The sequence below is a fragment of the Hibiscus syriacus genome, unplaced genomic scaffold, assembly GCF_006381635.1.
Source record: "Hibiscus syriacus cultivar Baekdansim isolate YM2019G1 unplaced genomic scaffold, ASM638163v2 tig00112127_pilon, whole genome shotgun sequence".
NCBI classification, from domain to species: Eukaryota; Viridiplantae; Streptophyta; class Magnoliopsida; order Malvales; family Malvaceae; genus Hibiscus; species Hibiscus syriacus.
The window spans coordinates 419,403-446,758 of NW_024063259.1; the positions used below are offsets into that span (position 1 = coordinate 419,403).

General features: G+C 35.6%; 5 protein-coding genes across 6 annotated transcripts; 1 reads left to right on the top strand and 4 right to left on the bottom strand.

Annotated features, from left to right (window-relative positions):
* Positions 1-210: 210 nt before the first annotated feature.
* On the bottom strand, positions 211-2,069 carry LOC120174885 (DNA oxidative demethylase ALKBH2-like). Its single transcript, XM_039181610.1, has 4 exons — positions 1,784-2,069; positions 840-956; positions 577-766; positions 211-446 (listed from the first exon to the last, which is right to left on the bottom strand). Exons 1-4 carry the CDS (start codon positions 1,994-1,996, stop codon positions 226-228), a joined length of 741 nt encoding a protein of 246 aa, XP_039037541.1. The 5' UTR covers positions 1,997-2,069; the 3' UTR covers positions 211-225.
* Positions 2,070-4,276: 2,207 nt separating this feature from the next.
* LOC120174884 (heavy metal-associated isoprenylated plant protein 6-like) lies at positions 4,277-5,410 on the top strand. 2 transcript variants are annotated; one of them, XM_039181608.1, is made up of 4 exons: positions 4,277-4,362; positions 4,479-4,560; positions 4,700-4,900; positions 5,033-5,410. In XM_039181608.1, the coding sequence occupies exons 1-4, from the start codon at positions 4,351-4,353 to the stop codon at positions 5,407-5,409; spliced, it is 672 nt and encodes a 223-aa protein (XP_039037539.1). In that variant the 5' UTR covers positions 4,277-4,350; the 3' UTR covers position 5,410. The 2 variants fall into 2 exon arrangements, with proteins under 2 accessions (XP_039037539.1, XP_039037538.1); XM_039181607.1 differs by having other exon boundaries at positions 4,700-5,410.
* A 974-nt stretch (positions 5,411-6,384) lies between these two features.
* LOC120174863 lies at positions 6,385-7,836 on the bottom strand. Its single transcript, XM_039181591.1, has 3 exons — positions 7,641-7,836; positions 6,931-7,406; positions 6,385-6,608 (listed from the first exon to the last, which is right to left on the bottom strand). Exons 1-3 carry the CDS (start codon positions 7,834-7,836, stop codon positions 6,417-6,419), a joined length of 864 nt encoding a protein of 287 aa, XP_039037522.1. The 3' UTR covers positions 6,385-6,416.
* Positions 7,837-9,984: 2,148 nt separating this feature from the next.
* Positions 9,985-11,576, bottom strand: LOC120174886 (CASP-like protein 2B1). The gene is made up of 3 exons (XM_039181611.1): positions 11,255-11,576; positions 11,029-11,161; positions 9,985-10,396 (listed from the first exon to the last, which is right to left on the bottom strand). The coding sequence occupies exons 1-3, from the start codon at positions 11,476-11,478 to the stop codon at positions 10,145-10,147; spliced, it is 609 nt and encodes a 202-aa protein (XP_039037542.1). The 5' UTR covers positions 11,479-11,576; the 3' UTR covers positions 9,985-10,144.
* An 11,919-nt stretch (positions 11,577-23,495) lies between these two features.
* LOC120174887 (ras-related protein RABA5a-like) lies at positions 23,496-27,308 on the bottom strand. Its single transcript, XM_039181612.1, has 4 exons — positions 26,898-27,308; positions 25,213-25,289; positions 24,292-24,977; positions 23,496-24,000 (listed from the first exon to the last, which is right to left on the bottom strand). The coding sequence occupies exons 3-4, from the start codon at positions 24,629-24,631 to the stop codon at positions 23,669-23,671; spliced, it is 672 nt and encodes a 223-aa protein (XP_039037543.1). The 5' UTR covers positions 24,632-24,977; positions 25,213-25,289; positions 26,898-27,308; the 3' UTR covers positions 23,496-23,668.
* Between the last annotated feature and the right edge of the window lie 48 nt (positions 27,309-27,356).

Genomic DNA, 27,356 nt, shown 5'->3' on the forward strand with positions numbered 1-27,356 from the left:
AGTATAAAAGACTAAATTCATAATTTTCATAAAGCTTAGAGAGGACCAAAAATTTATATTTCTGTTACGAAGACGGTATGCCATTAACAATAACTTCATAAATGGATAATAACAGTAAAATCATATGGAAGCTTGCTGCTTAAACCACAGCTAAGTTGGCCGCAAAATTGAGATCTGCCGCCCAAGAAAACAGGGGCACACAGCCCTTGATTACTAATATCAGGTTCAGTTCCTTGCACACGGCCCTTCAATAACACGCCTAAAGGTGAGATTAATTCGAGTTGTCCCCGCCTTTGCACGCTTAGGCACAGAGTGTAGCCAATCGCGTTGAGTGTTCCCTTTCATTACCAACAGTGATCCGTGCTTAAGTGCGAAACGGTACTGATCGTCTTGGCTGCTTTTCTTGAACCTCTTCAATGGAGGTTTCTCATCAGATCTTTCTACCACTCGCAACAAGAACAGACAGAACAAATCAATGAAAATAATATTAAAAACATGGTGTGATGATGATCGACATTAAACCGAATAAATCACTACAGCTTCTACAAAGTTGTAGAGAAGGATAGGCTTTTGCACCTTGGGATGACTTGGGGCTTTTCTTCTTCAAAAAGAAATCACGTTCACATCCAAAGGAAACAGAAGCGATTTCAGGGGTTGATCCATAGAGCTTCTCGTCATCGCTATGCCAGCCTACATAATCATTACCCCCTTTGTACCGATTCAAAAGCAAGCTATTAAACTTGCTCCCGGGAAGCATTTTATGGACCTTAAGGAAATAGGCAACCGCATTAGATGGAACCAGAGAAAGGCATAGGAAACACTGGTGACTGCATACTAACCGCATCCAAGATGTCCTTCAGAGGGGGGAAATCATCCCAAGAATAAGCATGAGGCTGATATCCACTGTAAATCAAGTCGGGCAATCCAGCACTAGCTACATAACATGTGTCCCTTGGCTGCGCGCATGGGCAAATGCAGAATTAGAGATTAGTGGAACTGAACTTAAAAAAGTAACACAACCAACCATTCATGCTTAAAAAAAACAATGCTTTTTCTCAAAGTAAAACTGTTACTGGTTCGTTTATATATCTATCACTACAACAAAATTGAAAATTGCAGAAATCTATGATTGTCAAAAGGTAGCGTCACCAACCATTCATGCTTAAAAAACATGTTTTTTTATCTAAGACAAATCAATATCAGTTTGATTATATATCCGTAACTACAACAAAATAAAAAATTGTATGGACCATATGCACGTCAAAAGGTAGCATTATCAACAATTCCTGCTTAAATCACATGCCTTTTCCCCAAGGTAAATCAACATCAGTTGGTTCATATATCCATCACTAACAACAAAATTGAAAATTGCAGCGACCATCATCAAGTATAGAATAGTTCAAAAGCAAAGATACCAAACCGGTGATTTGTCGAAAAACAAACTTCTTCAAGGCAACATAGAGAAATGCAACAGAAGGCAAAACATGATCATAACCAACACAAAAAGGTGTATACCACACCACATTACTCTTCAACTGCCACTACTAAACGAAGTAAAAACCATTAACCAAGTAAAACATTGGAATCGTGTGCCGATTAAACCATGGATGGAGTGACAAAGGACATAATCTCGAATCTTCAATCGATACCGGTTCATGATTCGATCCTAGAAGGCTGCCCATAGTTTCAAATATTCTAACAGAACACATAAAGATCGATTCTTTCAACAAACCATGCATCAAAATTTCGAGTAAAATACATGGAATTATAAGAAAAAGAGAACCTGAATGCAAGATCGACCAAAGACGCGAATGGTGGGTCTGGTCCAAGGAATGTGATTGTCGAGGTAATTGAAGAATTCCCAGGAAGCATCGTATGCTAAAAACCTGGGAACGTAAACTACACTGCTTCCGTTTCCAAGATCAACAATTTGGGTCTTTTTATCCTTGTCGTCAGGGTTAGGGTTCGTCTTTAACTTAAAATTCATCAAACTCATTGAAGCAGGTAGCCTTTAAACAACAGTAATCTGGTAAAGCGGTAGCATTTGAATGCTTACATTATGAAAATGTATGTAGTTTACAAATGGGATTAGCATATGCAAATGGGTTTGTTCATGTATTTACCTTTAATTAAGCGCCAAATCCCCAAATATTCCAAACTAAGAATTAGCGCCAATCTCCAGGAATTAATAAAGATTGATTTACCATTACTACATGGAGTTTAACCGTCATTGAGGAGGGCGCCGCTGATGATGCAACCCACTATGCTTAAGACCACGTGTACGGTTCGCATGTGGGGGTGCAATGCATATGCCCCATAATTAATTGCACCTAAAAACAAAATATATTAATGAACAAAAAACAATTTTAAAAATATTCCTTCATTTAAAAAAATGTTAATAAAGATTGGTAAAAGTACGATACAAGCCCCTATACTACAAAACTGATTACATCTTGCTCTCATATTTTTCAATGTTGCATCATCTAATTAAGGATTATTATTTAATATGTAAATTGTGTGAAATAATTTTACTCTTTATTTTAATTTTAATTTTTTTTTATAAAAACAACTAATTTTATTTAAAATTAAACATCTCAAATTACAATAAAGATTTGCAATCACGATTGTAAATTAAGCACATAATTAGGAAATTTTATATAATCATTGTAACAAAACTAGCAACTTAAGATCATATAAGGACCAAACAAGGAAAGATTAAAAATTTAACCAAGAAACTCGAACAAAGATAAATACAAATAGATCTGATCGCATCGACAAATAAACCACAAAAGGTGATCAAGCTATTGAAAGACCAACGACAAACCACAAATCAAACTCGAGAGATGTGAAAAGCTATCCACAAACGTAAATCGAGTATCCACATCCAATCCAAAGGTTCAAAGTAGGGAAAATCAACAAGATATCATATAAACGTTATCCTGATCAATCGTGGCGATGTCAAATCAACATTTAGAAAAAGATACATGAAAAAATGCTAAATAATTGAAAAACATGCCAAAAAGCATAAGAAAATGTGTCATAAAGGAAGATAAAAATGTGTCATATCGATAGAGTTATTGAAAATCAAAAAACAAAAGAAAATAGAAATACAATATAAAGAAAGAAAAAGACAATAAAAAATATTGATGGTTGACAACTAACATTAAAATTGGTGCACCACCGATCAACAAAGAAGAAAAAAAATAGTTTTAAATTTCAAATCTTAAATTTTAAACTCTAAATAATAAATATAAACTTTAAATTTTAAATTCTAAATAATATGTAATAAATATGACTCATGATGTTAAAATGTAAAATTTACGTGGTCTATTTATTAAATGATTTTTTAATTAAATTAATCAAATTAAGAGATAAAATAATTTAAACTATTCTTAACTTTCAATCTATAAATTAAAAATAAAGTAGTCCTAAATGTATTTAAACTCATGATTTTTAACATTATACAAATTAAGAGCTTATGTTGTGTTTCAAATAAAGTTCAGAATTTATCTTTGTTAGTTTAAAATTAGCGTCTTTAATTAAGATTTTGTTTCAGTTTTCACTAGGTTTAGACATCAGATTTTTTAAATATTTAAATATAATTTTTTAAATATGTATTGAGAATGATTGAAAATAAGGTTTATAAAAGTATATCGTAAATGTCATTCGACTCATATTTACATTCATATAATTATGTATCTTCGACTTGTAATGTATATTTTTAATCTTTTTGAAAAAAATGAATAATTTTTAGTTTATTTATTTTCTTTCATTTTGACTATATTTTTAAAAGTTTTAAACTATTATTGCAAAGTGAACATAATATATATTCTTTATCAAAAAAATCTTTTAAAAGTATATTTTTTAAATATATATAGAATATGATGCAAAATCTTAAATTTAAATAATTATGTCTATGAATATATATATATACATCATTAATAATTAAAAAATTTAAACAAATATTAAATTATAACCGTCTTAAAATATTAAAAAATCCATTCACAAAATTAATTTACAATCTTGTTAATTAAAAAATTATTATTATTAGTTAATAATTGGGCAAAAAGGCTTGCCAATTGATCATTTTTTTATTTTTTGTGACCGGAAGGTGAGATGTACTCGACGCCAGATCACGGCAAAAGCTGCATTCGACCGTCCTCGGATCATAATAACGACAATCTTAATACCCCTTCCAATCAGCACCATCACGTGGCTTTTAACCCAACATCTTAAAACACAACCTAAATTTATTATATTTCTATATATATACATAAACTCTTCTTAGCCTCTCGGTTGCTTTACTACTTTCATTTTCGAGATCAGATCAGCGAGGGATCCATCCAAGCTATGGCCGAGAAGGTTTCCAAAATCTTATCTCCTTTTCTTATGTTGTTCTTAACTGCTAATACCCTTTCTTTTCATTTGTCAATGCTTGATCTATCATCATGCATTCTGACACGGGGTAAGTTTTTTAGGTGACGACAATGGTGCTGAAGGTGGACCTTCAGTGCTTTAAATGCTACAAGAAGGTCAAGAAAGTTCTCTGCAAATTCCCTCGTGAGTTTCTTCTTGTTGATTTTTCTATATTATCTTTTGTTTGCAGTTAGTTTTGGTAAGTTGATTGATCTTTGAGCTGAAGATGAAACCAAATGGTGTTTGAGTTGTTCTTGTTTTATGATTTTGTTATGGACAAGAGAAATACGAGACCAGATTTACGATGAAAAGGCCAACACAGTGACCATCGCTGTGATATGCTGTAGCCCGGAGAAGATCAGGGACAAGATATGCTACAAAGGTGGCGGATCCATCAAGAGCATTGAGATCAAGCCGCCGGCGAAGCCCAAGGAACCAGAGAAGCCGAAAGAGGCTGAGAAGAAACCCGAGAAGCCTAAAGAGGCTGAGAAGAAACCCGAGCAGCCTAAAGAGGCCGAGAAGAAATCTGAGAAGCCGAAAGAGGCCGAGAAGAAGCCAGAGAAGCCGAAAGAGGCCGAGAAGAAGCCAGAGAAGCCGAAAGAGGCCGAGAAGAAACCGGAGAAGCCTAAAGAGTCTGGGGAGAAGAAGGCTGATAAACCAAAAGAGGCTGAGAAGCCTAAAGAGGGTGGGGAGAAACCCAAAGAGGCTGCTCCGGCGGCGCCACCGAAGGCAGTGGAAGCCGCGCCTTTACCGGCGGCGGCGTATGCGCTCGGTTATTCGTATATGGATGGTTATCATCATGGCTGGGGTGGTGGGGTGCCTAGCTATTATGGTGGACCACCCCAACAACCGTTTCAAAACTACGAGACTATTGGTAGGCCGGTTTATGACAGCTGGGGCAGCGGCGGCGGCTACTACAGGTACGGATATGGCGGCGGCCGCACCGGTGAATGTTTTAGCGATGAAAACGCGCAAGGGTGCTCGATAATGTAAGAAGAACGTGGTGCTGAATTTGATGATATACTTGGTAATCTCTCGTGTTACTTCGTTGAAAATGGAGTCATTTGTGTATTTTATTTCTTTTTCTTTTTCTTAAGAGTTCAAAAAATAAATGAAGTTTCCAATTTGTCAGAGCCTTGGTTTTTAATATACGGAGGAATTTATTAACAAAAAGAATCAGTCATTGAAAGAATCTTCTCAAATGCAAGTTTGTATCACACATATGTTTGAAATATTCTCTACAATAAATATGAAGTAATATTTCATCTCAGTTTTCTGATGGATGCAATGCTAGTGCCGGAAGATTGCGACATTTTGCTTGAACGGTTTAAAATTCGGGGACAAAAATAAAATTCGGGTAATAGTTTGAGGACACCTGGTGGGATTAACCCTAATATACAGAAGTGAAAGAGGTGGAATAAATTAGACAATAATTGCACCATGCATCCAAGAAGAAAAGTTTACCTCCGGTGGGCTCCTCGTCCCCTGGCCAGTATCCAAACGCCAAGAGGATGACGTGAAATGGCCAAACAAGTGTTTCCCACACTACAAACTAGCAGACAACCCAGCAACATCAATTCCTAATCACCTCCCCACTTTTTCAACTTCTCAATAGAGCTCAAATTCAACATGTACTTATTTTCATTTAATCTTAAGTCGGATTTTCCAATTGAATCACGACTCTCACGTTCATCAAATGTTAGAATTGATTTTGAAATGTATAATTTACCCATAAGTTCTGGAATTTATTGAGCCAAAGCAGATAATATTTTTTTAAAACTAGTGTGGAAAATAATTATAGTGCCCAGTGATTTTCATACCTGCATTATGAAAATAATTATAGTGGGAAAGCAAGGTTATAAAACTACCAGAAATAACTCATCTCATATTGGCTAAACAAGTAGTAACAACTTCTAAAGCAAAAACCTAGAGCAAGTTTAATATGCTAACAAGATTATTCACTGAAAATTAAATGCAGAACCTCAGATATAAGTTAACCACTACTTTTTTACACCCTCTGTCAAAGCCTTTTCTTCCTCGTCGGTCCATCTATTAATATTTCTCCTTCTCCCCCACCTTTTGGGTTTGTCTATGTTCAGGGGAGACACATGCTTCGTTCTGGGGCTTGGTAAAGTATATCTGCTCAGACAACTATTTGTACCTTCGAAAGAGTCATCAATAGAATCCTCCCACTACAATAACACTCAAAACATAAGACAGATGAAAAGACAACATAATATGGTTAAAATATCAAATAGGGATTTAACTTAAAGAATGCAAGTAAAAAAATCAAATGACCATAAAAGCTCATCCCAAGATTTCACAAAACAATACCCAGTCAGACAGGGAATAAATAGAAATATCATTTAAGGATATATATATAAAAAAAAAACATAGCAGGAGATTACGATTATGATTTAAAGCAAGCAATTCAATGAAAAGCAATAGTTATAACAATTAAACATGCAACGTAACGCCAATAATGATACTAAATATAAATATGTGCACACACACCTCAAAACAGCAAGCAGTGTCATTCCTCTCCATTAATCCGGTCCTTGGCACTTTCTTAGGCCTACTAAAAGCTTCATTCCCCTCCTTAGCTTGAGAGGGTTCTCCAGTATGATCAGCAAATGGAGCAGGAACATTCCCATCCATCCTGTCGAGGTCTTTTCTGATGGACTCATCAGGTGACCCATGTTCCTTATTTCCATTGCCTTCAGAATGCATTTTTTTTGCTTCTGCCACATATGATACAATTCTTTCAGTAATTTCCAAGGTCATAGGGAGAGGATCATCTACATTAGCTACCAAGTCAACAATACTCGACTTAAGCGAGTCTCGTGCTTTGTCAATTTCAAGGCTTGATAGAGAGACATATTTCCTGCAGGATGGCCAGTCCTCTCTATCAACAATGACAGCAGGTTGTTCATAGTGCCTCTGTGTAGAACTAGGGTCACATCTTGTTTGAGAATTCACCATCAAAATCCCTAAAGAACAAACCAGTTAGAAAAAACAAAGGACCATTGTGACCAAGGTTACAACATCTAAACTAAGTAATAACAATACGAGGTAAAATGTAAGAAGAGAAATGAGACAATTCATTCTGACAAACATTCTTAAACCAACAAAATAGAAGCTTTTGCACAAAAACTTAATCATACATAGCATTGCATAATCTTAAGAAAAAAAATTAACATTTTTACTAGAGAAGAGAAATCTACGTTTTCCTTTGTCAGTGCAACAATTAGTAGGATCATCCATTTCCTTACTGGAGTCTTCCACAATGCCTTCAACATGTGATTTTTCATTTTTCGTGCCAGAGGCGACCATTTTAACTGCATCCAAAGCTTCAGAGAGGGAATCAGTTACTTCATCTACCAATGCACCAGTCATATCTTTAAATGGAAGCTTCTGCATTCCTTTAAATTCGGAAGCAGATTGGGAGACATTTTTTGTGCAACAAGGCTGGTCCTCCTGTAAACCATCAATTTTATGTTGCATGCGGGAAGAATGCCACTTATGTTTTGTGTGAGAATTTGCCCTTAAAATCTCTGCAGAACAAGGTAATCAGAACAAATCAAGACCAATATTACCATAACTAAAGCTACTTGGGCACGTATAACCAGATTCTCCGGATGACCGAGGAAACTAGATCCAAAAAGACCAAGAATACCATTACTGTAGTTAAATGGGTATGCACAGCATTACGAGAAACATTTACACAGAATTGAGACTTAGATTCGTTTACGTACATTCTTAGACCAACATATTATACAGCAAATTATTCATGCATATCATGAGATATTATACCAACGTAATGTAGTGCAAATTATATGGTGAGCATGGCATAATCTCCTAAAAAAAAATTAAAACTTGGAACAAAACAAGAAAAAACAGAGAAGAGAAGCCTACTGTTCACTTCATCAATGCTACAATTAGGACTCAACTCAAAGGGTCTTGAGCTGTACCATTGACAACATTATCGGAGGCAAATTAACACAGAGAATTGAGCTATGATTCATTCTACATCTTATAACAACATATTATATTGCAAATTAAACATATATGGCATAGCATAATAAAAAAATATTAAGACTTAAAATAAAATCAAAAGAAGAAGGGAAGAGGAGCCTACCGTTCCCTTCAGTAGGAGCAGAAGCAGAAGCATAGTCAAAATCATCTGCAGTGGGATCCCCTGGCAATAGACTGAAGGCCTCCTTTAAATAAACTCGAATTAGGTGCAGCGCTTTATCAAGAGTATTAATAGGTAACAGCCTCTTAACGGACTCTCGATCCCATAGTGCCGCTTCGATATCCTTCCTCCATTTAGCTAAACCAGTAGAAAGAAGGCGGAGGCACCAGACAGCTCCAAATTAACAATTTGCTTTGCCCAAATCCTCCGTACAGCATCGTAGTAGTCATCCCACGAGACGGGTAACCAGTGGAGCGTAAGGTGTACGGCGACGGCGCAAAAGGCTTCCCGCATGTCATCAGAGGGGGGAACACCTCGCCGGCGGTATAATTTGCACTACATGACGTTGGTATAATATCTGTCGTGGCAAAGTAAAAAATCTTTCATAATATAGTAGTAATTAGAACCCATTACCATCCTGCTATTAAGATATTGCTTGAACATAGAAGGTCATGTGCTGTGGTTTCAATGCTTCTACCAGTAATAACATCGCGAACAACATTTCAGGAATTCAGTTCTTGCGAACCTAACAACTCCTAGTAGTCGGCATGACTTGTTCCTCCAAGATTTAAATCCCTGTTTGACACCTTATTATGCCAAGACAAAATCCAAGGTAGATGACAGTCCTAAAATTATAGATGTCGTTGTTCATATCCATTATGAGTAGTCATAGATTGTAGAGATGCCTACATGACATGAGGAACAGGTGCTTTAATAAACATCTTGCAGAAATTTGATGAGATTCAATACGACCTACTGCATAACGAAGCCTTATCTGTCAATAAAACGGCAAGCATTCGATGAGCTTGGATTTAGCTCTCATAGCAAGAAGCTATCCGAAAGTTCAGGTCATTACAGGGATTCTTATAAAGGAAGCACCATGGCTCGGACCAATCGCGGATCAGAAAGCAAATATCATCATCATCATCATGAACCTTTGTCCATAGCTTTTTATGGTATCCCTCAGCTAGGCATTTGTTTTATTTGTTTCGTATATTTGTCACCTTTCCTCTGGTGTTAAATGGCATCAATGCTTTAAGCTCATTAAAAATTAAGGGATAATATTTGTCGAGTTAAATCCTTGGTGCTGATGCGTTCTGATTGTTGTGGCTACTCCTGCTTACAATCAGAAGTCAATGAAATGTACTATTGGTAATTATCGCTACAATATTTATAGAATAAAGCATTTCCACTGCGAGAATATATGTGCATATCCATCTTTTACTTGTCCATGCATATTTCATATAAAGCTTCATGTAACATTTGAAATCATTAATTTGCAATTTATAAATCTATTTGTATCAGCTGAACTGAACTCCTTTGCTTAATGCATTAATTATTAAATTCATCCAAGTAAAAAGCTCAAAATTCCTACATATATATAGATACATTACATACTCCACTGATCAATGGCTTGCACGTGTTTCACCTGTCTTGCATTGCAGTTGTTGCTATTATTACATATATGACAAAGATGAAATTAAGCAACCCACAGGACTAGGCCTGTGAAACAAAGTAGTTTTGGCCTAAAATCTACCGCCCAGAGCTGCCTTTGGCTTTGTTTTTACCAAATAACCTAAATAGAGAGAAAGCAGAGGTACAAGACAGGACTACCGCGCACACACTAACTAGTAAAGCCATTGCTATTCCTTCCCCAACTTGGTTGCAAAACTTGCCGTACATGTTGCATATCTTCATCCATTGAAGCTCAGTTTGCCCCAACTTTGCAAACACCGCCGACTGCACGGCAGCTCCAACAGCCGCCACGTTCAGATACGCCATGGCCTGCATTTACATTGCAAAATACACATAATATGTGTTACTTTGAACTGTGTTTCAAAGGACTGATTCATGTTTTCGGTGCCGCTGAAGAACCAATGCATCCTCGAAATTTTACCCTTATCAACAGCAGCACCCAAAAAGACAATACCTTCACGTTATCAACACGGTATGCCTTCACCTTGAACTCTCTTATTATTGATACCAAACGAGACGGAGAGATTTTTCATTTTTCAACACTATCTATCACTTAATATGAGTTAAACTATACCAAAAGTCACTAAACTATGCTCAAATGATCGTTTTGATCATTGAACTTTCAAATGTCACTAATGCTAATGGTCATTGAATTTTATAGAATTGTTATAAGTGACCATTTTATATCTTTTAAAAGCTCAGTGATAAAAAGATTATTTGAGCATAATTTAATGACCTATGGTGTAATTTACCTAAAACATAAAGGCTTGACAGCAAATATCAACGACCCTCACCAACACATTAATTTCGACATTAAATGCTAAAGACCTTCAATTTATTTCACCCGATTTGGTTAGTGCTCTTAAAATTGGCCACTTCAACATTGTTTCCCCCACCAGGTAAGCAAGCAAAGCAAATAGCCAAAGGGAGAAATAAGGCACCTGATCTCCAGTGAAAATGGCCCAAGCCAAAGGCTTATGCACAAGCACACTCCCTCTCACCATACCTACAACACAACGAACCACTTGTATGAACGAATAAGTTGCAGATACCCCATTAGCCACCACCAAAAACCTATAAAAACGGCCATAAAACAAAATCAAGTTAAAAAAACAAGGGAATGTTGGGTTTTTTTTTTCACTGGGAGGGAAATAGAGAGTTTCTTACACAAGAGCTTTCATGTCAGTAAACCTAGCGTTCTTTCGAATGGTGAAGATTTCTTTGACTTGAGAGTCGGTTCCGATAAGAAGAGCTGCGAGAAGACTGAAGCCACATATCAAACACCTTAGGACCAGCTCTGCAACTCTCACTCTTCTGTCGATTACCTTCAAATTGGTGGCGTGGTAAACGGGGACATTACCGGGACTGATCCCCACACCCAAATAATTCATTTTCTTTAATTGGCCACTCAGAAAAGGAAACAAGAAACAGAAAGAGCCCTGAGAGAAACCGTGAAGCACAAAGCATTTACAAAGCCTTCGATATGAATGACTCAACTAACCAGGCAACCACGCCCCTCGTTGCATAAATAGGCGTGCCCGCTCCATGTTAGTTGATCAACTTAAAAGGGATTATTGACCTACTTAATTTAACCACAATTATATTTATTTTTTCCTTTCCTTTTTGTTTAAAGGTAAATTTTAATTTGTATATTTTTATTATATATTTTTAAATTTTAACCACAATTATACAATTTTCTTTTAATGCAGTTTCTGATTAGTGGTGGAGGTTTGCTGTACGAGTATGTGAGTGCCACGTGTCACATAGTAAGATATGCTAATGAGACGTGGAGGCGTGGGGCACCTCGATATAACTCTTTGTGGGACATTAAGTCATTAATCATTCTTGAATTATTTTAAGTACATATGAAATAAAATTCAATTTGATAAGGTAAAAATATATTATTTAAATTTATTAAGTGATATTAATAATAAAAAATTATTTTTTAGAAAATTTAATTTTTTCATTAATATGGATAAGTACAAGGTAATATATTTTGACATTAAATGTTTATATCATTGACATCTATAGTACTCGTACTCGGATCTCTAATGAATAATAACAATTCTAATATTGCATACATTATTTGATTCGTGTTTAGAGAACTTAACTTAAAATAATTGTGCTTGCAATGTGTGTATTATTAAAAATTTAAACAAATATTATCTTATAAAAACTATAGACCATTTTAAAAAGTAAATGATTTAGAAGTTTTAGTACAACTGTTGTTCAATTATTGTACAACTAATTGGTTTAGTGAGAAGTTTGTATTAGAATTTTTAAAATAATATCATAAGTTTGAATCATGAGATGTTAATGAAATAAACTGAGTTTGAATGATTGTTTTATAATGATTTTATGTAATATTTTATCATAATTAATTAACTAATAGATTGAATATATGAGATTAAATCAAAAAATTCAATCATTAAATTATTGAATTGATATTATTATAATAACTAAAGGGTTCACAAGTTTAGTTTTGAATAATTGAATTAATAATCCGATCAATATAATTTATTTGAACACATTCAGTTATTTTTCCACACTATATTCCATGGGATTAGAAGGGTAAAACATGGAACCGATTTCCATAAATGAATGTTCCACCTCACAAGGCTTTCGGTGGTTGTCGTTACCCATACTTCAAGGCTGATCGATGGGTGCATTCAATGACACATATTGATTTAATAATTCAATTTTAATTTGAATTTAAATTTGGTGTTATATTTGATTTTTCCGGTTATAAGATATTGTATTTTTTTGGATCCTCTGTTTTTTTGGAAATTATAAAATAATATTTGTTGATTGAGACTTTGTTTACATTTTATCGTCAAACTAATACTTGAAATATTATGTCATCGAACTAGTACTTGAAAGTAACAACGATTTAAGTATACATCATTAAAATATAATTTTATCATGTCACATTTAACATGTTAACATCTAATTTAGATGGTCATCGATTTTTTACGTAAAAGGACGAGTTTGGAACATATGAATAATTGGATGATCATTTTTTAACTTTTAATATTTGATGGACTTAACAAAGCAGCATCTTATAGCCAGAGGACTATTTTGTAACTTTTAATATTGAAGGGATTCAACAAATAGCCTTATAATCAGTGAACCATTTGTGTACTTTACCCTTTATTTTAATAGAATTTTCTATTGTTATATTAGGTGTTTCGTTGAGGAAAAGTCTACAATGTACATCACATACCACAATATACTACTAGAACGATGTATCGAAACGCACCACTACCTAATTTATCTTTATTAAGTAAATATTAAAAGGGACAAATTATAGTTTTGTACCTAAATTATCATTTTTGTTTAATTTTAGTATTTAAACTTCATTTTTTTTAAAATTGATAATGTTTATGTGGCATGACATGTCAATTTTTAATTTTTTAATTTTTTAATTACCACATCACATTTTTTTTATTTGTCAGTATTTTTAATTAATTTTATTCAACCTATGGGATAAAAAGATATAAATTATTTTTGCTCCTAATATAAATTGATCTTGAGTATCTTACATGAGAAACAAATCACTCAATCATTGAACTAAACTAGCCATTTGAGTAAATTTCATCACATTTTGAATTTAACTTATATAACAATATCACCGCAAAGTCAATATTTTTTATGATTATAAGATTCAATTATGAGACACTTTAAATTAATCACCGAAAGTTTAGTCACTCAACTATAATGTGATTTTTTTGTTATACTGAATCTAATACTTACTCGTATCATTATTAAATTATAAGTTAATTTTCACTTTACATATAAATAAAAAATAATTAAGTAATTCATATATTTTTATAAAAATTATATGAAATAATTATAAAAGGTATATTTATAATATTATAAAAATATTTATTTATTTTTTAAAATCTAATTAGTTATTTATTTGAAATAATATTATTTTTATATTATCTATATAATTTTAAATAATTTAAATTTAGAGTAAATTATACGTTTACTATCTAACTATTACTTTGATTTATGTACAATATTATTTAAAATTAAATATACAATTTAAAAATAATATAATTTTAAATAAATAAATAATATAATTTTAAAAATAAATAAATATTTTAAAATATTTTCATAATATTATAAATAAAAGTTTTAGATTAATTTAATATAAATTTTATAAATATAAAAAATTAATTATTTAATTATTTTTTATTTCCAAATAAAGTGAAAAATTACTCTTTAATTTGATAATGATACAAGTAAGTATTCAGTTTGATATAATAAAATTAGATTCGCTTTATTTTTGAATGATTAAACTTTCAATCATTAATTTAAAATGTCATAAATTTGAATTTTATAATCATCGAAAAATATTGATTTTGTGATGATATTATTATACAAGTTTAATACAAAATATGATAAATTATTATAAATGACTAGTTTAATTCAATTGTTAAGTTTCTTGCATTTCATGCCAAGAGCAAGAATAGTTTCTTTTAATTTTATCCTCATAATTGGTGACATGTGTCACCTTTAATTGCTTTAACTTTTAAATAAGAAAAAGGACAATAATTAGAATCTTAAAAATTAAAAAGAGACACTAAATTTCAGAAATTTAAAAACTATATGGAGTATTGAGAGAATTATACATTTTTTCAAAAAAATATTTTCCAAATATATCATATACTTTAAACACTAGGGCAGGGGTATTAAAAAAATAATAACAAAATCGGTATCACATTTTCTTAGTCATATACTATGGCTACCGCACGTGAGACTTTCCACGTGTGGCAGCTATAATATACGGGAAGTTCTACCGTGCGGTAGTCTTAATATACGACTAAGGAAAGTCACTGTCGGTTTTGTTATTTTTTTAACAAAACCGATAAAAATTACCTAAAATATTATTATTTATACTTAAAACATTAATATTTTTAATATTTCGTGTAAAGTGGCCAATAATAACAAAACTGTAGAAAAAAATAATAAAATCAGTGGTACTTTATCAGATATGTTAACAAAACCGGTAAAACACTCAATAATAATAAAACCGGTAAAAATAATAATATTTCGGGTAAAATTTTATTTATTTTATTAAAAAAAATAACAAATCTGATAACACATTTTCTTAATCGAATATTATGACTGCCGCACATGAGAGTTTCAGCTAGGGCAAAGAGAGCTTATTTGTATGAAATATAAGTATAAATAAAGGTGATAAATCCAATTGATCATTTTTGGATTTGGTGATTTTGGTAGGGTCCTTTTGGGTGGCTGCCTTTTGTTTTAGTTACCTTGTTCACATGCAATGATTATTGGATGTGAATTTCCTTCAAATATTTGTATATTTTGAAAATTCTTTGAAAACAAAATATGTTTTAAATAAGTATAAGATATGTGAGGATAATTTATATATTATTTACACAGTGATAGAACTGAGATGAGAGGGTGGATATATGTCAGTATTGAATAAGATAAAATTATTTTTTGGGGTAAAATTTTGTGTTTACCCCGATATATATAATTTTAATTTTTTTTAGAAAATATTGAGATACATGATATTGTAATTATTTTTAAATATATATAAAATAATTATAGTATATATTAAGTTGGATTAAAGATATTTTTTTCTACTCGAAACTGAATATAATCTTGTCCTTCAAAAAATTGACCATTTATAAAATAGATTTTTTAGGTTTAATACTAAAATAAGTGCTTAAATTATGTCGCTTTTCCCAAATAGGTGTTCCTAAACTATTTGTTGATTAATCCTGATGTCTAACGTTGCTCGGACCGTCAACGGTTTTAGTTTCTTCTATTAAGTGTCACGTGTCACAATTTGATGATTTTGAATTTCTTTTAAATATTAAAAAATATTATTATATTTATAAACAATCCTAATTTCTCTTAAATTATAAAAAACACCAAAATCCCTAAAATCTCATATCCTAACTTTAATCGACTGTCACCGCCATTTTCGACCACAATCACAGTCGTCGGCATAGTCCCTGCCATCATCTTAGTCATATGTCGTTGTAGTTATCGTCGATTGACTGTCGGAATCGCGATTTTCATCCTAGGGTGACGATTGGCATGGGCTTAGGGGTTGAAATGAAAGTTTTCAAAGTTTTGGGATTATTTCAAAATCTTTATATTTTTAAAATATATAATTTAATTTTTTAATTTTAAATAAAATTTTAAAATTATCAAATTGTGACATGTGTCACTGAAAGAGGAAAACTAACAATGTTGATGGTCCGAGCACCTAAAGTGGTAATGCTAATAACGTTAGGCTCGAAGATGAGTCAAAAAATAGTTTAAACACATATCCGGGAAAATAAATATAAATATTTTCTATTAATAATTATATTTAGTCCCAAATTTAACTGACTCCGTTTTATTTATACAATTGAAAGTGTGCAAGTACATAATTATAATTATTAATTTTTTTTAAAAAATAAATATTTTTTAATGAACAGTGTTAGTGTGTTAGAGTCTGACGCGTGTGGTGCAAAAAGTGCAAAAAGCTGAAGATCTAACTTCGATAAAAGAAGTAAATGCCCCAACAACTTCATTCCACTACCAGACCAGCTAAACCTTGTACTTTTAATGTGGATAAAGTACATGACTGGTCACTCGATTTTGATTTTATTTTATTTCGGTGACTAAATTTTCTGAAATTTTAACTTTCGACTCACTGTTAAATAAATAACATGAAATCTTTCTTTATTTTATATAATAATATATTTAGCCGCAATATTTATATATATATTATTAAATAAATTATAATTCCAAAAGAATCGACAATTTAGCCTTGTCAGTTAAAAAGTCTTATCAATTCGTTCTCGTCATCATTGAAGCCCTTACCGATTGCCATTAACCATCACTATGCTCTACACGGCCTGTTAGACTACTGGTTTGCTGTACTGCTGGTGTGTGCTCGAGTGTATGTGCATTATGTGCATTGGATAGGTGGTTAGTCTGTTAAGAGGTGGTTAGATTGTTAAGAGGTTAGCTAAGGCAATTATGCAGTTAGAAGGAAGTTGTTGAGCCGTTATTGGCCATTGTACACCTATTAAATGATGTTCTTGCTGATATGAAAGATACACCTTTCTTGTACAAACCATCTGTCTCTCCACTTCTCATTATGGTATCTTTCGCCGAAAATTCTGGGATTCTTCTCTAAAACTCTCTCTGCTCAACTCTTGATTGGTTGGTCATGGAGTCCTCCAAGAGCTTTGCACATAAGAAAGTGAATGTTGTCCTAGATGAAATGAACTTTCTGCTATGGAAACAACAGATTCTGCTTACTGTGCGAAGTTACTGGCTTGAACGGTTACTAACCGGGGATCTGAAGCCACCACCGGAGACAATACTTGATGACAATGGCGTTGTAGCTATCAATGATGCCTTCGAAGAGTTCGTTGCACAGGACAGTGCGTTGGCATCCTGGCTCCTCTCTACCATCAGCCCACATCTCTTACCTCAGTTTGTAGGAGCAGACTCGGCTGCTGCGGTGTGGAGTACAGTACAACAGTTGTTTTTCAGCAGGTCCACGACTGCAGCCATGGGCTTACATTGCAAGCTACAGTCACTAAAGAAAGGGAATGATAGTATGCGAGTCTATCTTACCCGTGTAAAGGAAGTATGCGATGCACTTGCTTCCTGTGGAAGTGTTGTTTCTCATGTCGGTCACATAGCCAGCGTTTTGAAAGGGTTGCCCAGAGAGTACCAACCGTTCATGGCGGTTATTACGATGATGAAAGAAACTCTGTCTTTAGAGGATCTTTACACGGTGCTTTTGGATGCTGAAGCTCAGCTGGCAGGCTTCGATGAATCAATGGATTTGCTGCCTATGAGCGCCAATGTTGCTCAGGGTGAGGTTGATTTCTCTGACAGTAGTCGACGTGACTCTAGGACCTCACGGTCGGCTTCAGGAAACCGGCCAGCTGGTCGTGGCCGAGGACAGACTCGAATCCAATGCCAACTATATGGCAAACTAGGTCACCTTGTTGACCGTTGCTGGCACCGATTCGATGAAGACTTTATGTGTGTGACCTCTGATTCTCGTACTCACAAGAACCAGTCGGCTAACAGTCATTATACAACTGCCGAATCTCCCTGCTCAAGCTGCGAATGCTGCAAGGGACGTTCTCACGCGATAGCAGGGTCATCGCAAGCTAATATTGCCTCCAAATCAGCAGACCTTTGGGTAGTCGATTCGGGTGCAACGCATCACGTTACTCCTGATGTCTCCAATATCGCGAGCTCTGCTGAATTTCGTGGTCCAGGTAAACTCACTGTGGGTAATGAAGTTTCCCTTAACATTAGTAGTATTGGTAATTCTGCCTTGGACTCTTCAAGAACCTTATTTTTGAATGATTTGCTACATGTACCCCGTATAACAAAAAATTTAATTTCGGTATCCAAGCTTGCTAGGGACAATGCAGTCTACTTTGAGTTTCATGCTTCAAATTATCTCGTACGTGATGAATCCACTGGAGAGGTTCTGCTGCGTGGTGAAGAAAAGGGTGGACTGTATACGTTTGCTTTTGGTTGTGCACACAAAGAAGAACCGCGTGCTGCTGTGCACCTTGTTGCAACAAATTTGTCTCAAGACCAGTCTGAATTGTGGCACAGGCGTTTAGGGCATCCTGCTCAGTATGCATTAGACAAAATAGCTAAGGAAATCAATGTAAAACTTGATCCTGAAATTAATAAAACATGTGTGGCTTGTCACATGGGGAAAAGCCACAAGCTTCCCTTTGTACCTTCTGTTACTCAGCATACAGTCCCCTTTGAGTTAGTTTTTTCAGACTTATGGGGTCCCCCACATGTGGCATCTAATGGATATCGATACTACATATCGTTCGTAGATGCATGTACTCGATTTACATGGGTTTACTTCCTAAAAGATAAAGCTCAAGCTCTACCTGCGTTTCAATTATTTCACAAGTTTGTTCTAAATTAGTTTGGAGTATCAATAAAAGTTGTTCAAACTGATTGGGGGGGAGAATATCGACCATTCTCTACGTTGTTAGCATGAGCAGGCATAGTACACCGGCTGTCTTGCCCTCATACATCAGAACAGAACGGTGTCGTTGAACGAAAGCACCGACACATAGTGGAACTCAGATTAGTACTACTGGCTCAAGCATCCCTGCCTGTTCAGTTTTGGTCATATGCCATGGTAGCCTCGGTACACCTCATTAATCGATTGCCCACCAAGGTCCTTGACGGGGTCTCACCCTTTGAGAAGCTGTACAGCAAGAAACCCGAGTATTCCACGCTGAAAGTGTTTGGATGTCAATGCTTCCCGCATCTAAGGCCGTTTCAAAATCATAAGCTGGCGTTTCGTTCTCAATCTTGCATGTACCTTGGCTTCAGTCCTAAGCATAAGAGCTATCAGTGCCTTGCGAGTAATGGACGAGTTTATATATCACGCCATGTTATATTTAATGAGCTAGTGTTTTCGTTTGCAAGTAAAGGCTCTGACGAGGTTCACCAAAGACCGCCAACGTGGCAGACTCGAGAAATACCAATTGTCTCTAATCCTACAATGTGGCGTCAAGTAGCTGTTCCTGTCAATGATAATGTGCCTGAAGAAGAGGCTGAAACTGCAACAGCTCAAATACAACAACAAACGCTGCCTGAGGTTGTTGCTGAAACCGTTCCGGCCTCAGATATTGTCGGAGAAGCTGTGCTCGTTCTAGAAATAACTACTACAACCAGCTCAGATCTTAACACAACTGCTGCAGATGAGCATGCTGTCAATGGAACTGATACGTGTGATAATCTGTCCTGTGATCCTCGTAATGATGATGTAGATGTACTAAGGCAAAACTATCACCCCATGTTAACTCGCAGCAAATGCGGGGTATTTAAGCCCAAGTCATTCTCTAGCTATTTTGAAGATGAAGTTCCCTCCTCAGTCCAAGATGCACTGCAGTCTGATAACTGGAGAGCAGCTGTTCAAGCCGAATATGATGCCCTCATAAAGAACAATACGTGGTCCGTAGTAAAACTACCTGCTGGGCGTGTCCCTGTAGGCTACAAGTGGCTATTCAAACTCAAGCGAAATCCTGATAGATCTGTCCATAGGTATAAAGCTCGGTTAGTTACAAAGGGCTTCTCACAAGTTCCCAGCTATGACTTCACAGATACCTTTAGCCCGGTTGTGAAGTTTTCCACCTTCAATATTGTGCTAGCTCTAGCTGTTACGAATGGTTTGGAATTGAGACATGTGGACATTAATAATGCGTTCCTTAATGGGGATTTAGAGGAAGTTGTTTTCATGAAACAACCGACGGAATTCGAGCAAATGGCTGAGGATGGAACCCCTCTTGTTTGCAAGCTACACAAGGCACTCTACGGCCTTCGACAAGCGCCCAGGAATTGGCATACCAAGCTTAGAGGCAGTCTTATTGGAATGGGGTTCACTATGTCCCGAGCAGATTCGTCATTGTTCATCAGTAAGGAACATGACTCTGAAGTTTATATATTAGTATACGTCGATAACATAGTTATTACTGGGTGATCAGCTTGTAGAATTCAAGAGGTAGTGAAGTTGCTTAGAGAACAATTCTCTCTCAAAGACTTAGGACTGCTTAGTTATTTCCTGGGAATAGAGGTACATCGATTGCGTGGCAATGTTGTGTTAAGTCAGAAAAAATTTATACTTGAGCTTCTTGAAAAGGCAGGACTCAAGGGAGCTACCAGCTGTGGAACGCCAATGGTCTTAGCTTCCAAATTATCAGCAAACGATGGGGATCTCCTAACCAATGCTACAGAATATCGCAGTATAGTTGGATCGTTGTTATACGCGTGCCACACACGACCTGATCTGGCTTATAGCGTTGGGAAAGTGGCTCAATACATACATGCGCCACGTGAAGCGCATATGTTGCAGTCAAGCGCATACTAAGATACTTGGCTGGTACTCTTAATTATGGACTGTTATTTCGACCAGTAGACGATTACTTGAGGGTTGTTGCGTTTACTGATAGACTGAGGTGCGAGTGTTGATGATCGCAGGTCCATCTCTGGCTATGGCGTATTTGCAAGAAAGTGCCTTGTTGCTTGGAGCTCTAAAAAGCAAAAAATTGTGTCAAGATCTACCATGGAGGCAGAATATAAATGTGTGGCATACACTACAGCTGAAATAACATGGGTAAATGCTCTGCTTGCTAAACTTGGTATTCAGAAGCGACAGGAACCGGTGATATGGTACGATAACTCAGGGGCAGTAGCGTTGAGTGCAAACCCAGTCTATCACGCTCAGTCCAAACACATTGACATGGACGTTCATTTTGTCCAGGAAAAAGTTGCTGCTGGACTATTAAAAGTAAACTACATTCCATCCGCGCACCAAGTTGCAGACGGTTCACCAAAGCTCTGTCCAAAACTTCTTTTGAAGAATTTCGCAACAATGTGTGTGTGGTGTCTATAGTGTAGTTGTTGTAAAAAAAAGGAAAGAAAAAGTAGAGAGAATGTTAGACTACTGGTTTGTTGTACTGCTGGTGTGTGCTCGAGTGTATGTGCATTATGTGCATTGGATAGGTGGTTAGTCTGTTAAGAGGTGGTTAGATTGTTAAGAGGTTAGCTAAGGCAGTTATGCAGTTAGAAGGAAGCTGTTGAGCCGTTATTAGCCATTGTACACCTATTAAATGATGTTCTTGCTGATATGAAAGATACACCTTTCTTGTACAAACCATCTGTATCTCCACTTCTCATTACGGCCTACATTGCTTCGATCCTCACTTCCCAAAGTCATGACAATAATAAAAATTATTAAGGAATCTTCCCAAAGTAGTATATTTTCAAAGTGCCTTAATTTCAAAGATTTTATCTTTTAATCTTTAAAAGTAACTCGAGAGTGCATACTAAAGAGAACATGATTCATAAATCACATCATATTTTATCTTGTATATTGAGTCATGGTGTGTAGTATGTTGTTGAAATCCTTTTAACTATTAGAAATGGAAACATGTTACATTGGGTAAGAAAGTTAAAGGGCAAGGCCCGTTACGGTATATGGGAACCTCCCTCTCTCCATAAAGCACAATATAAACATCAGGTGCCTTTTGCAACTTCTCAATTGGATATGGGATATGTATTTTACTCCATAAGCTACCATGTAATGGATTGGGTCGAGTCGGTTAGTTCAATCAGCGTTTCGTACATAATCTATTAACCTTTAACTATATATGGAATGATCAGCTTAATTAGTCTAAATCGAATTAACAACAAAACACATTTAACGAAAATCAACAAAACAGAATGTGTGGGACAATTCAGTCTTATGCTCGCCACTTACCACACGCATCAAACACTTAACAAGACCCATGGGGTTAATTTTGTTACAGATGAAGCGAGGTATCCACAAGATGATCATCATTCAAATCCCAATCATGCAACCTGTTCCGAGAGACATGCATGGAACAGGTTTCCTCCGAGACAGCGGGAGAAAATCTAGCAAAAAATGGTGCGTCCATGCACCCAAAACCACCACCATGATGAGCCGCTGCTACAGTAGGCAGGAAATGGAAGAACAACAACCCCGACGGCGACTCATAGCTATAAGTCAACTGTTTAGGCTGCAGCCTTTGAAGTAGCAGTAGCTTATTCCGTTCTCTCTTCTCCTTCATTCTCTCCAACTGCTTGAATCTCTCTTGCAGTAGAGCTATGGATGATTGCATGACAGTAGCTTCATTAATGCTTTCCATCGCCAAATTCAAATACTCTATATAGTCGATGTTTTGCTATGCAAGGAGCCTTGGCTTGAGTGGTTTGCTTTACGTGTGTACTCAATTTATAGCTATATATAGTAGGATCCATGTTGGCGACATGGTTTCCCGTGCATGGTTAGTTGAATTAGTTGAAGGCATAGAGATATAAACAATGATTTGAAAGAAAGGGAATAGAATCGGCAGCTAAGCAGAAAGCAGCATTGTCCAAAAGGAAAGCGTTAGTGTATGCGGAAGCTAAGTGAGAAGGTGCAAAAGCTACGTTAAAAGGAAGAAGAGTCCAAAAAGAATGTTGAAATTATTTATATAATATTCTTTGTATGTATAGCACATGTAATAGAATTGGAGCTTGGAAGGACATGTTTGATGGAATAATAGGTTAGGGCCGGTAATGGCATACATGCATGCATGTATTCATCCATGCACTATTTCTCTTTCGAAATATGCTTTGTCTTTAAGTTACTGAAATGAGTGGCATGCGTATAGGTTGCAATGTGCCAACAGTGTTGGGACTGAAAGGGTTCTTCTTTAATGCTTCTATTATTTATTTATTTTGGATTTGGTACATCGAAATTTGGAAGACAGACAGAGTACTTAAATCCATAATTTTAATTTGCAAAATCTAATAAGCTTTGAATTAAATCATTCCATTTACATTCTTTTTGCAACTCTCGGCCACCATAAGATTACCGTGAACAAGTCGAACAAATGTTTATTAACATTTTACCAGCAGTGCATCAAAAAATGAACAATGCAAGAATAAATTACCGCAACTTGTTCCAGTTTGAAACTTTAGGCTGAACCTACTGGACCGGAGCATAGGGTTTATATTTATGAAGCATTAGGACTAACAGCACCCACCACCACCAGTTGGAGTCGTATCAGTTTGCTGGTTCTCTTCCAACTGTAGAACCACAGTCTTCCCGTTAAATGAAGATGACTCCGGCTTCTTCAGCTCCTGAGACATCATAACTTTCTTGCTCAATATATTGTAGATTTCTTTTACGACTGTCTGAAATGCGGCTACTACATTGTACGAATCAAGAGCAGAAGTCTCCATGAAAAACAAACCCTGTGCCTCCGCCAAGGCCTTTCCTTCAGCAGTGGATACTACCCTCGCATCTCTGAGATCCGACTTGTTGCCTACTAAAATGGTGACTACATTCATATCCGAGTGAGCTGTCCAAAACGATAAACGGCACAAGTTAGTACTTAACTATCAAGGCCCAAAACTGATAATTCTATAACATTCCCAAGAAAGGAAATCAAAAGGGAAAAACTTTGTAGTTGGTAAAATATGCCATAATATGGCAACTAGTCCCTTTGAAGTCTGAAAACAGGATCGAGCCAGCACATTTTGAACTTCAAGTGACTTTTGATGGCATAGAAATGAGATTCATATTGAGAAGGTTTATACTTGGATAGTAAGCATGTGTAATCAAGAAAACAAAAGTTCATCATGGTTCTTACACTGAAGTTCATTTAGCCATCTGCCGATGCTTTCAAAAGTCTGTCGTCTGCTGATGTCATAAACAAGGAGAGCTCCAACTGCACCTCGGTAATATGCAGATGTAACAGCCCTAAAGCGCTCTTGACCAGCTGTATCCCAGATCTGTGCCTTGACTTCTTTCCCATTTACATCCACCTTCTGGGTTTGAAACTCCACTCCTATGGTTGACTTGGAATTAGGGTAGAATTCATCCCTCGCGAATCTTGCAAGTAAATTCGATTTCCCAACAGCTGAATCACCGGCCAATACAATCTTGAAAAGGTACTCATTAGTTGTCTCTTCCTCCGAAACAAAAGCCATTTTCCAACCTTCCAAAGATTGTCACTCTATACAATCATATCAATAATGAATAGCATTCAGGTTCTTTTCTGGGACTAAAATTATCTCATAGGAGAAGCCAACCTTTTCCTATTCAAGAATAAATATGGGTTTAGAGAATAAAGGAGCAAAAGCAGCTGGAAAAGGAAACTTGAAAGGAAGGGAAGGTATAATAAGTACAAAATGCTACTCAGCAATTGCTTATATGCAGAATCTGAGAAAATGCTGATATTATGAAGCAGATATTGCATCAATCGGTAACTTCTAATCCACTCTGTATCCAGTAGAGTAGGAAAATCTATCCTCAACGCTCTAGGTGTTAAGTTCACTGCAGTGACAACAAAAGCCATAGGGAAACACTAAAACCATCAACAAATACTGCAACTCACAGCAAATACTAGTCAGAAGAGCATACAACATATAATTCAGCTAAAAGATTCATGATAAGTAAATTTTTCATCAGAACATAAAACGTAAAGAAAGGCATCTGGTTTGGTGCGACAAGTGACATGCTACTAATTAAGGTCTTACACATGTAATCCCATGAAGACAAGGAACAATACCTTTATCCCTCCGGTGAACATGCTTCTAACTTGCCTGGCACATGCAATCCCCCTTACGCTCCTTCTATGACTTGGATCTTTAAAGCACAAAACAAGAACATAAGATAAATGTCTGGTCATCAGTGGGAATCACATTTGAACAACTTGCTACTTTAGAGGATACTGAAAAGAATCTCATAAATGCCATATTACAAGTCTCAAACAAGAGCTAATACAATATGTGACTACTACACTGGAACTAAAAATACATTACATATTCATCCCAAATAGTAGTGCTCCTAAGATTCCTATGCTTCCACTTTGCCTATTAACTAGTAAAACATCCTACTGGTTTTTTGTATAAACTTCAAAATTACAGACAAAAGTGACATTAAATAACAAAAAATGGGAGGCAAGAACGGGGAAGATAAGGTTTCTTAATATTCTTTGAACAAAAATTCTATAGCAACGAAGATCTTCAAGAAATCAATATTGCATTATCACCTACAACTGTAGTATAAGATACTTTATACTATTGAAATAAGAATGAACTTATGCATTGCACCATACAAGATAAATATCATAGCTCAATAGGCTCGCTCTGAAGTCTGAACGTTACCTCTCAAATGTGATCCGCAAACATAAACTTTATTTATATATGAAGCCTTGTACTTTCAGTTTTAAGTGCATGTGGGGCTCCATCAATAAGGTTTCTTGTCTTATTCCTTGTCTAAAATGTTAAAGATACTGTGATGATTTGCTCAAGAATTTTAGAAAGGATTAAGAAAAAAGAGAAGAGAGATTGAAGAAACAGAATTCTCAATATTTTCATTCATAAAATTTGATGCTCATTTCAACTGATTTTATAGAAATAGCCATAACAGAATGCCAGCTGTCCATTATTTATCAACAAACTAGATTCCCTTAACAGATTTGTCTTTTACTGTTGATGTAGGTTATTGGGCTCGTTTTCTTTCTCAGGTCCACTAAGCACTCCCTCCTTAGCTTCATCAGCCCACGCCAAAGTTCCTGGTCCATCAGGTAATAACAACCATATCCTTCTGCCCTTCATCTAATTTCCTAATTTCAATCCCTAATTTCCTCGTATTCCCCTTTTCTTCTTCAGCAATCCCTAAATGCGCCTCATGGGTCATGACAGATACCGAAAACTGAGTCATTAAAAGTTTTTTATTTCTTCACAGGAAAGTTTTTCAAAAGAGTTAAAATTGCAGATCCCGAAACTTTACTGCTATGTAGGCAGCCCATAAACTCTTCACTGAGAAAAAGAAACCATGATCGGGAAAACTAATAAACAGTGACTGGAACAACCAAAGAATAGTAAATCGAGATATGCTCTTGATCATAGAGTACAAGCAATGAACAAACAAAATGGAATTATGACCTATCTAGACTCAGTTTTCCATCAAAGAGATGCCATTAGATATTCAAGTCACCAAGCAAACTACTATCAAAATATATAATTTGCAGTTGGCCTAAACAAGTTTAAGTACCTAACAGCACCAGCAAAGTCTCACATATGGCCAAAGGAATTCACATTGCAGAGTAAAAAACAAAAAACGAGATAAACTTTTCTTAATAAAAAATTATAAATCAAAGCCATTGTTGCCGCACCAAATTGTAAAATATAAAAAACAATGAATACACTAAAAGATTAAAGAAATAGATCGCGTTTTCATTGTACTCACCAACTGTACAACGAGCTGCGAAGCTGAAAGCAGAGGAGCCCTTCTTTCGTGTGTGGACGACGATGAAATGGCTAAAATGGTAAGCGTTAAGAAAGGATCTGATGTGGGAAAAATGCAATGATTGGGTAACGGCGAATGGGCTGAGAGAACAACAAAATCAAATGATTTTAATGTTTTTGTTCGTTTGATCAAGTGGAGGAATAAAAAAGAGGGTTAGACGCAAATTGCAAGGAGGTGATACGAGGAGGAAGCTCAGGTTCAGGCTTCAGGCTTCAGGCTTCAGGCTCAAGCTGAGTAGTGAGTCGGGGGCCAGAGCCAGCCAGATTTTTCGTTCTTGCATTTACTCTGCCTACCGGTATAGCTATCCCCTATAATTTACTGGGCCCACTTTTGGGCCTTCTTTTTCTACCTAAGATTATGTTAAGGAAGAGTTTTTTATAGAGTCGACTTTCTATCTAA

What these genes read in the sequence shown, in the direction of transcription:
- LOC120174885 (XM_039181610.1), bottom strand. Translation starts at nt 1,996, where the DNA reads ATGAGTTTGATGAATTTTAAGTTAAAGACGAACCCTAACCCTGACGAC. An exon ending in TGAAGGACATCTTGGATGCG is followed by an intron (nt 767 to 839) that starts GTTAGTATGCAG and finishes TATTTCCTTAAG; the next exon opens with GTCCATAAAATGCTTCCCGG. An exon ending in AAGCCCCAAGTCATCCCAAG is followed by an intron (nt 447 to 576) that starts GTGCAAAAGCCT and finishes TCTTGTTGCGAG; the next exon opens with TGGTAGAAAGATCTGATGAG.
- LOC120174886 (XM_039181611.1), bottom strand. Translation starts at nt 11,478, where the DNA reads ATGAATTATTTGGGTGTGGGGATCAGTCCCGGTAATGTCCCCGTTTAC. An exon ending in ACTGACATGAAAGCTCTTGT is followed by an intron (nt 11,162 to 11,254) that starts GTAAGAAACTCT and finishes CCGTTTTTATAG; the next exon opens with GTTTTTGGTGGTGGCTAATG. An exon ending in CCATTTTCACTGGAGATCAG is followed by an intron (nt 10,397 to 11,028) that starts GTGCCTTATTTC and finishes ATGTAAATGCAG; the next exon opens with GCCATGGCGTATCTGAACGT.
- LOC120174863 (XM_039181591.1), bottom strand. Translation starts at nt 7,836, where the DNA reads ATGCAGAAGCTTCCATTTAAAGATATGACTGGTGCATTGGTAGATGAA. An exon ending in TTGCACTGACAAAGGAAAAC is followed by an intron (nt 7,407 to 7,640) that starts GTAGATTTCTCT and finishes TTTGTTCTTTAG; the next exon opens with GGATTTTGATGGTGAATTCT. An exon ending in ACACTGCTTGCTGTTTTGAG is followed by an intron (nt 6,609 to 6,930) that starts GTGTGTGTGCAC and finishes GTGTTATTGTAG; the next exon opens with TGGGAGGATTCTATTGATGA.
- LOC120174884 (XM_039181607.1), top strand. An exon ending in AGTTCTCTGCAAATTCCCTC is followed by an intron (nt 4,561 to 4,699) that starts GTGAGTTTCTTC and finishes TATGGACAAGAG; the next exon opens with AAATACGAGACCAGATTTAC.
- LOC120174887 (XM_039181612.1), bottom strand. Translation starts at nt 24,631, where the DNA reads ATGGCTTTTGTTTCGGAGGAAGAGACAACTAATGAGTACCTTTTCAAG. An exon ending in ATGGCTAAATGAACTTCAGT is followed by an intron (nt 24,001 to 24,291) that starts GTAAGAACCATG and finishes CGTTTTGGACAG; the next exon opens with CTCACTCGGATATGAATGTA.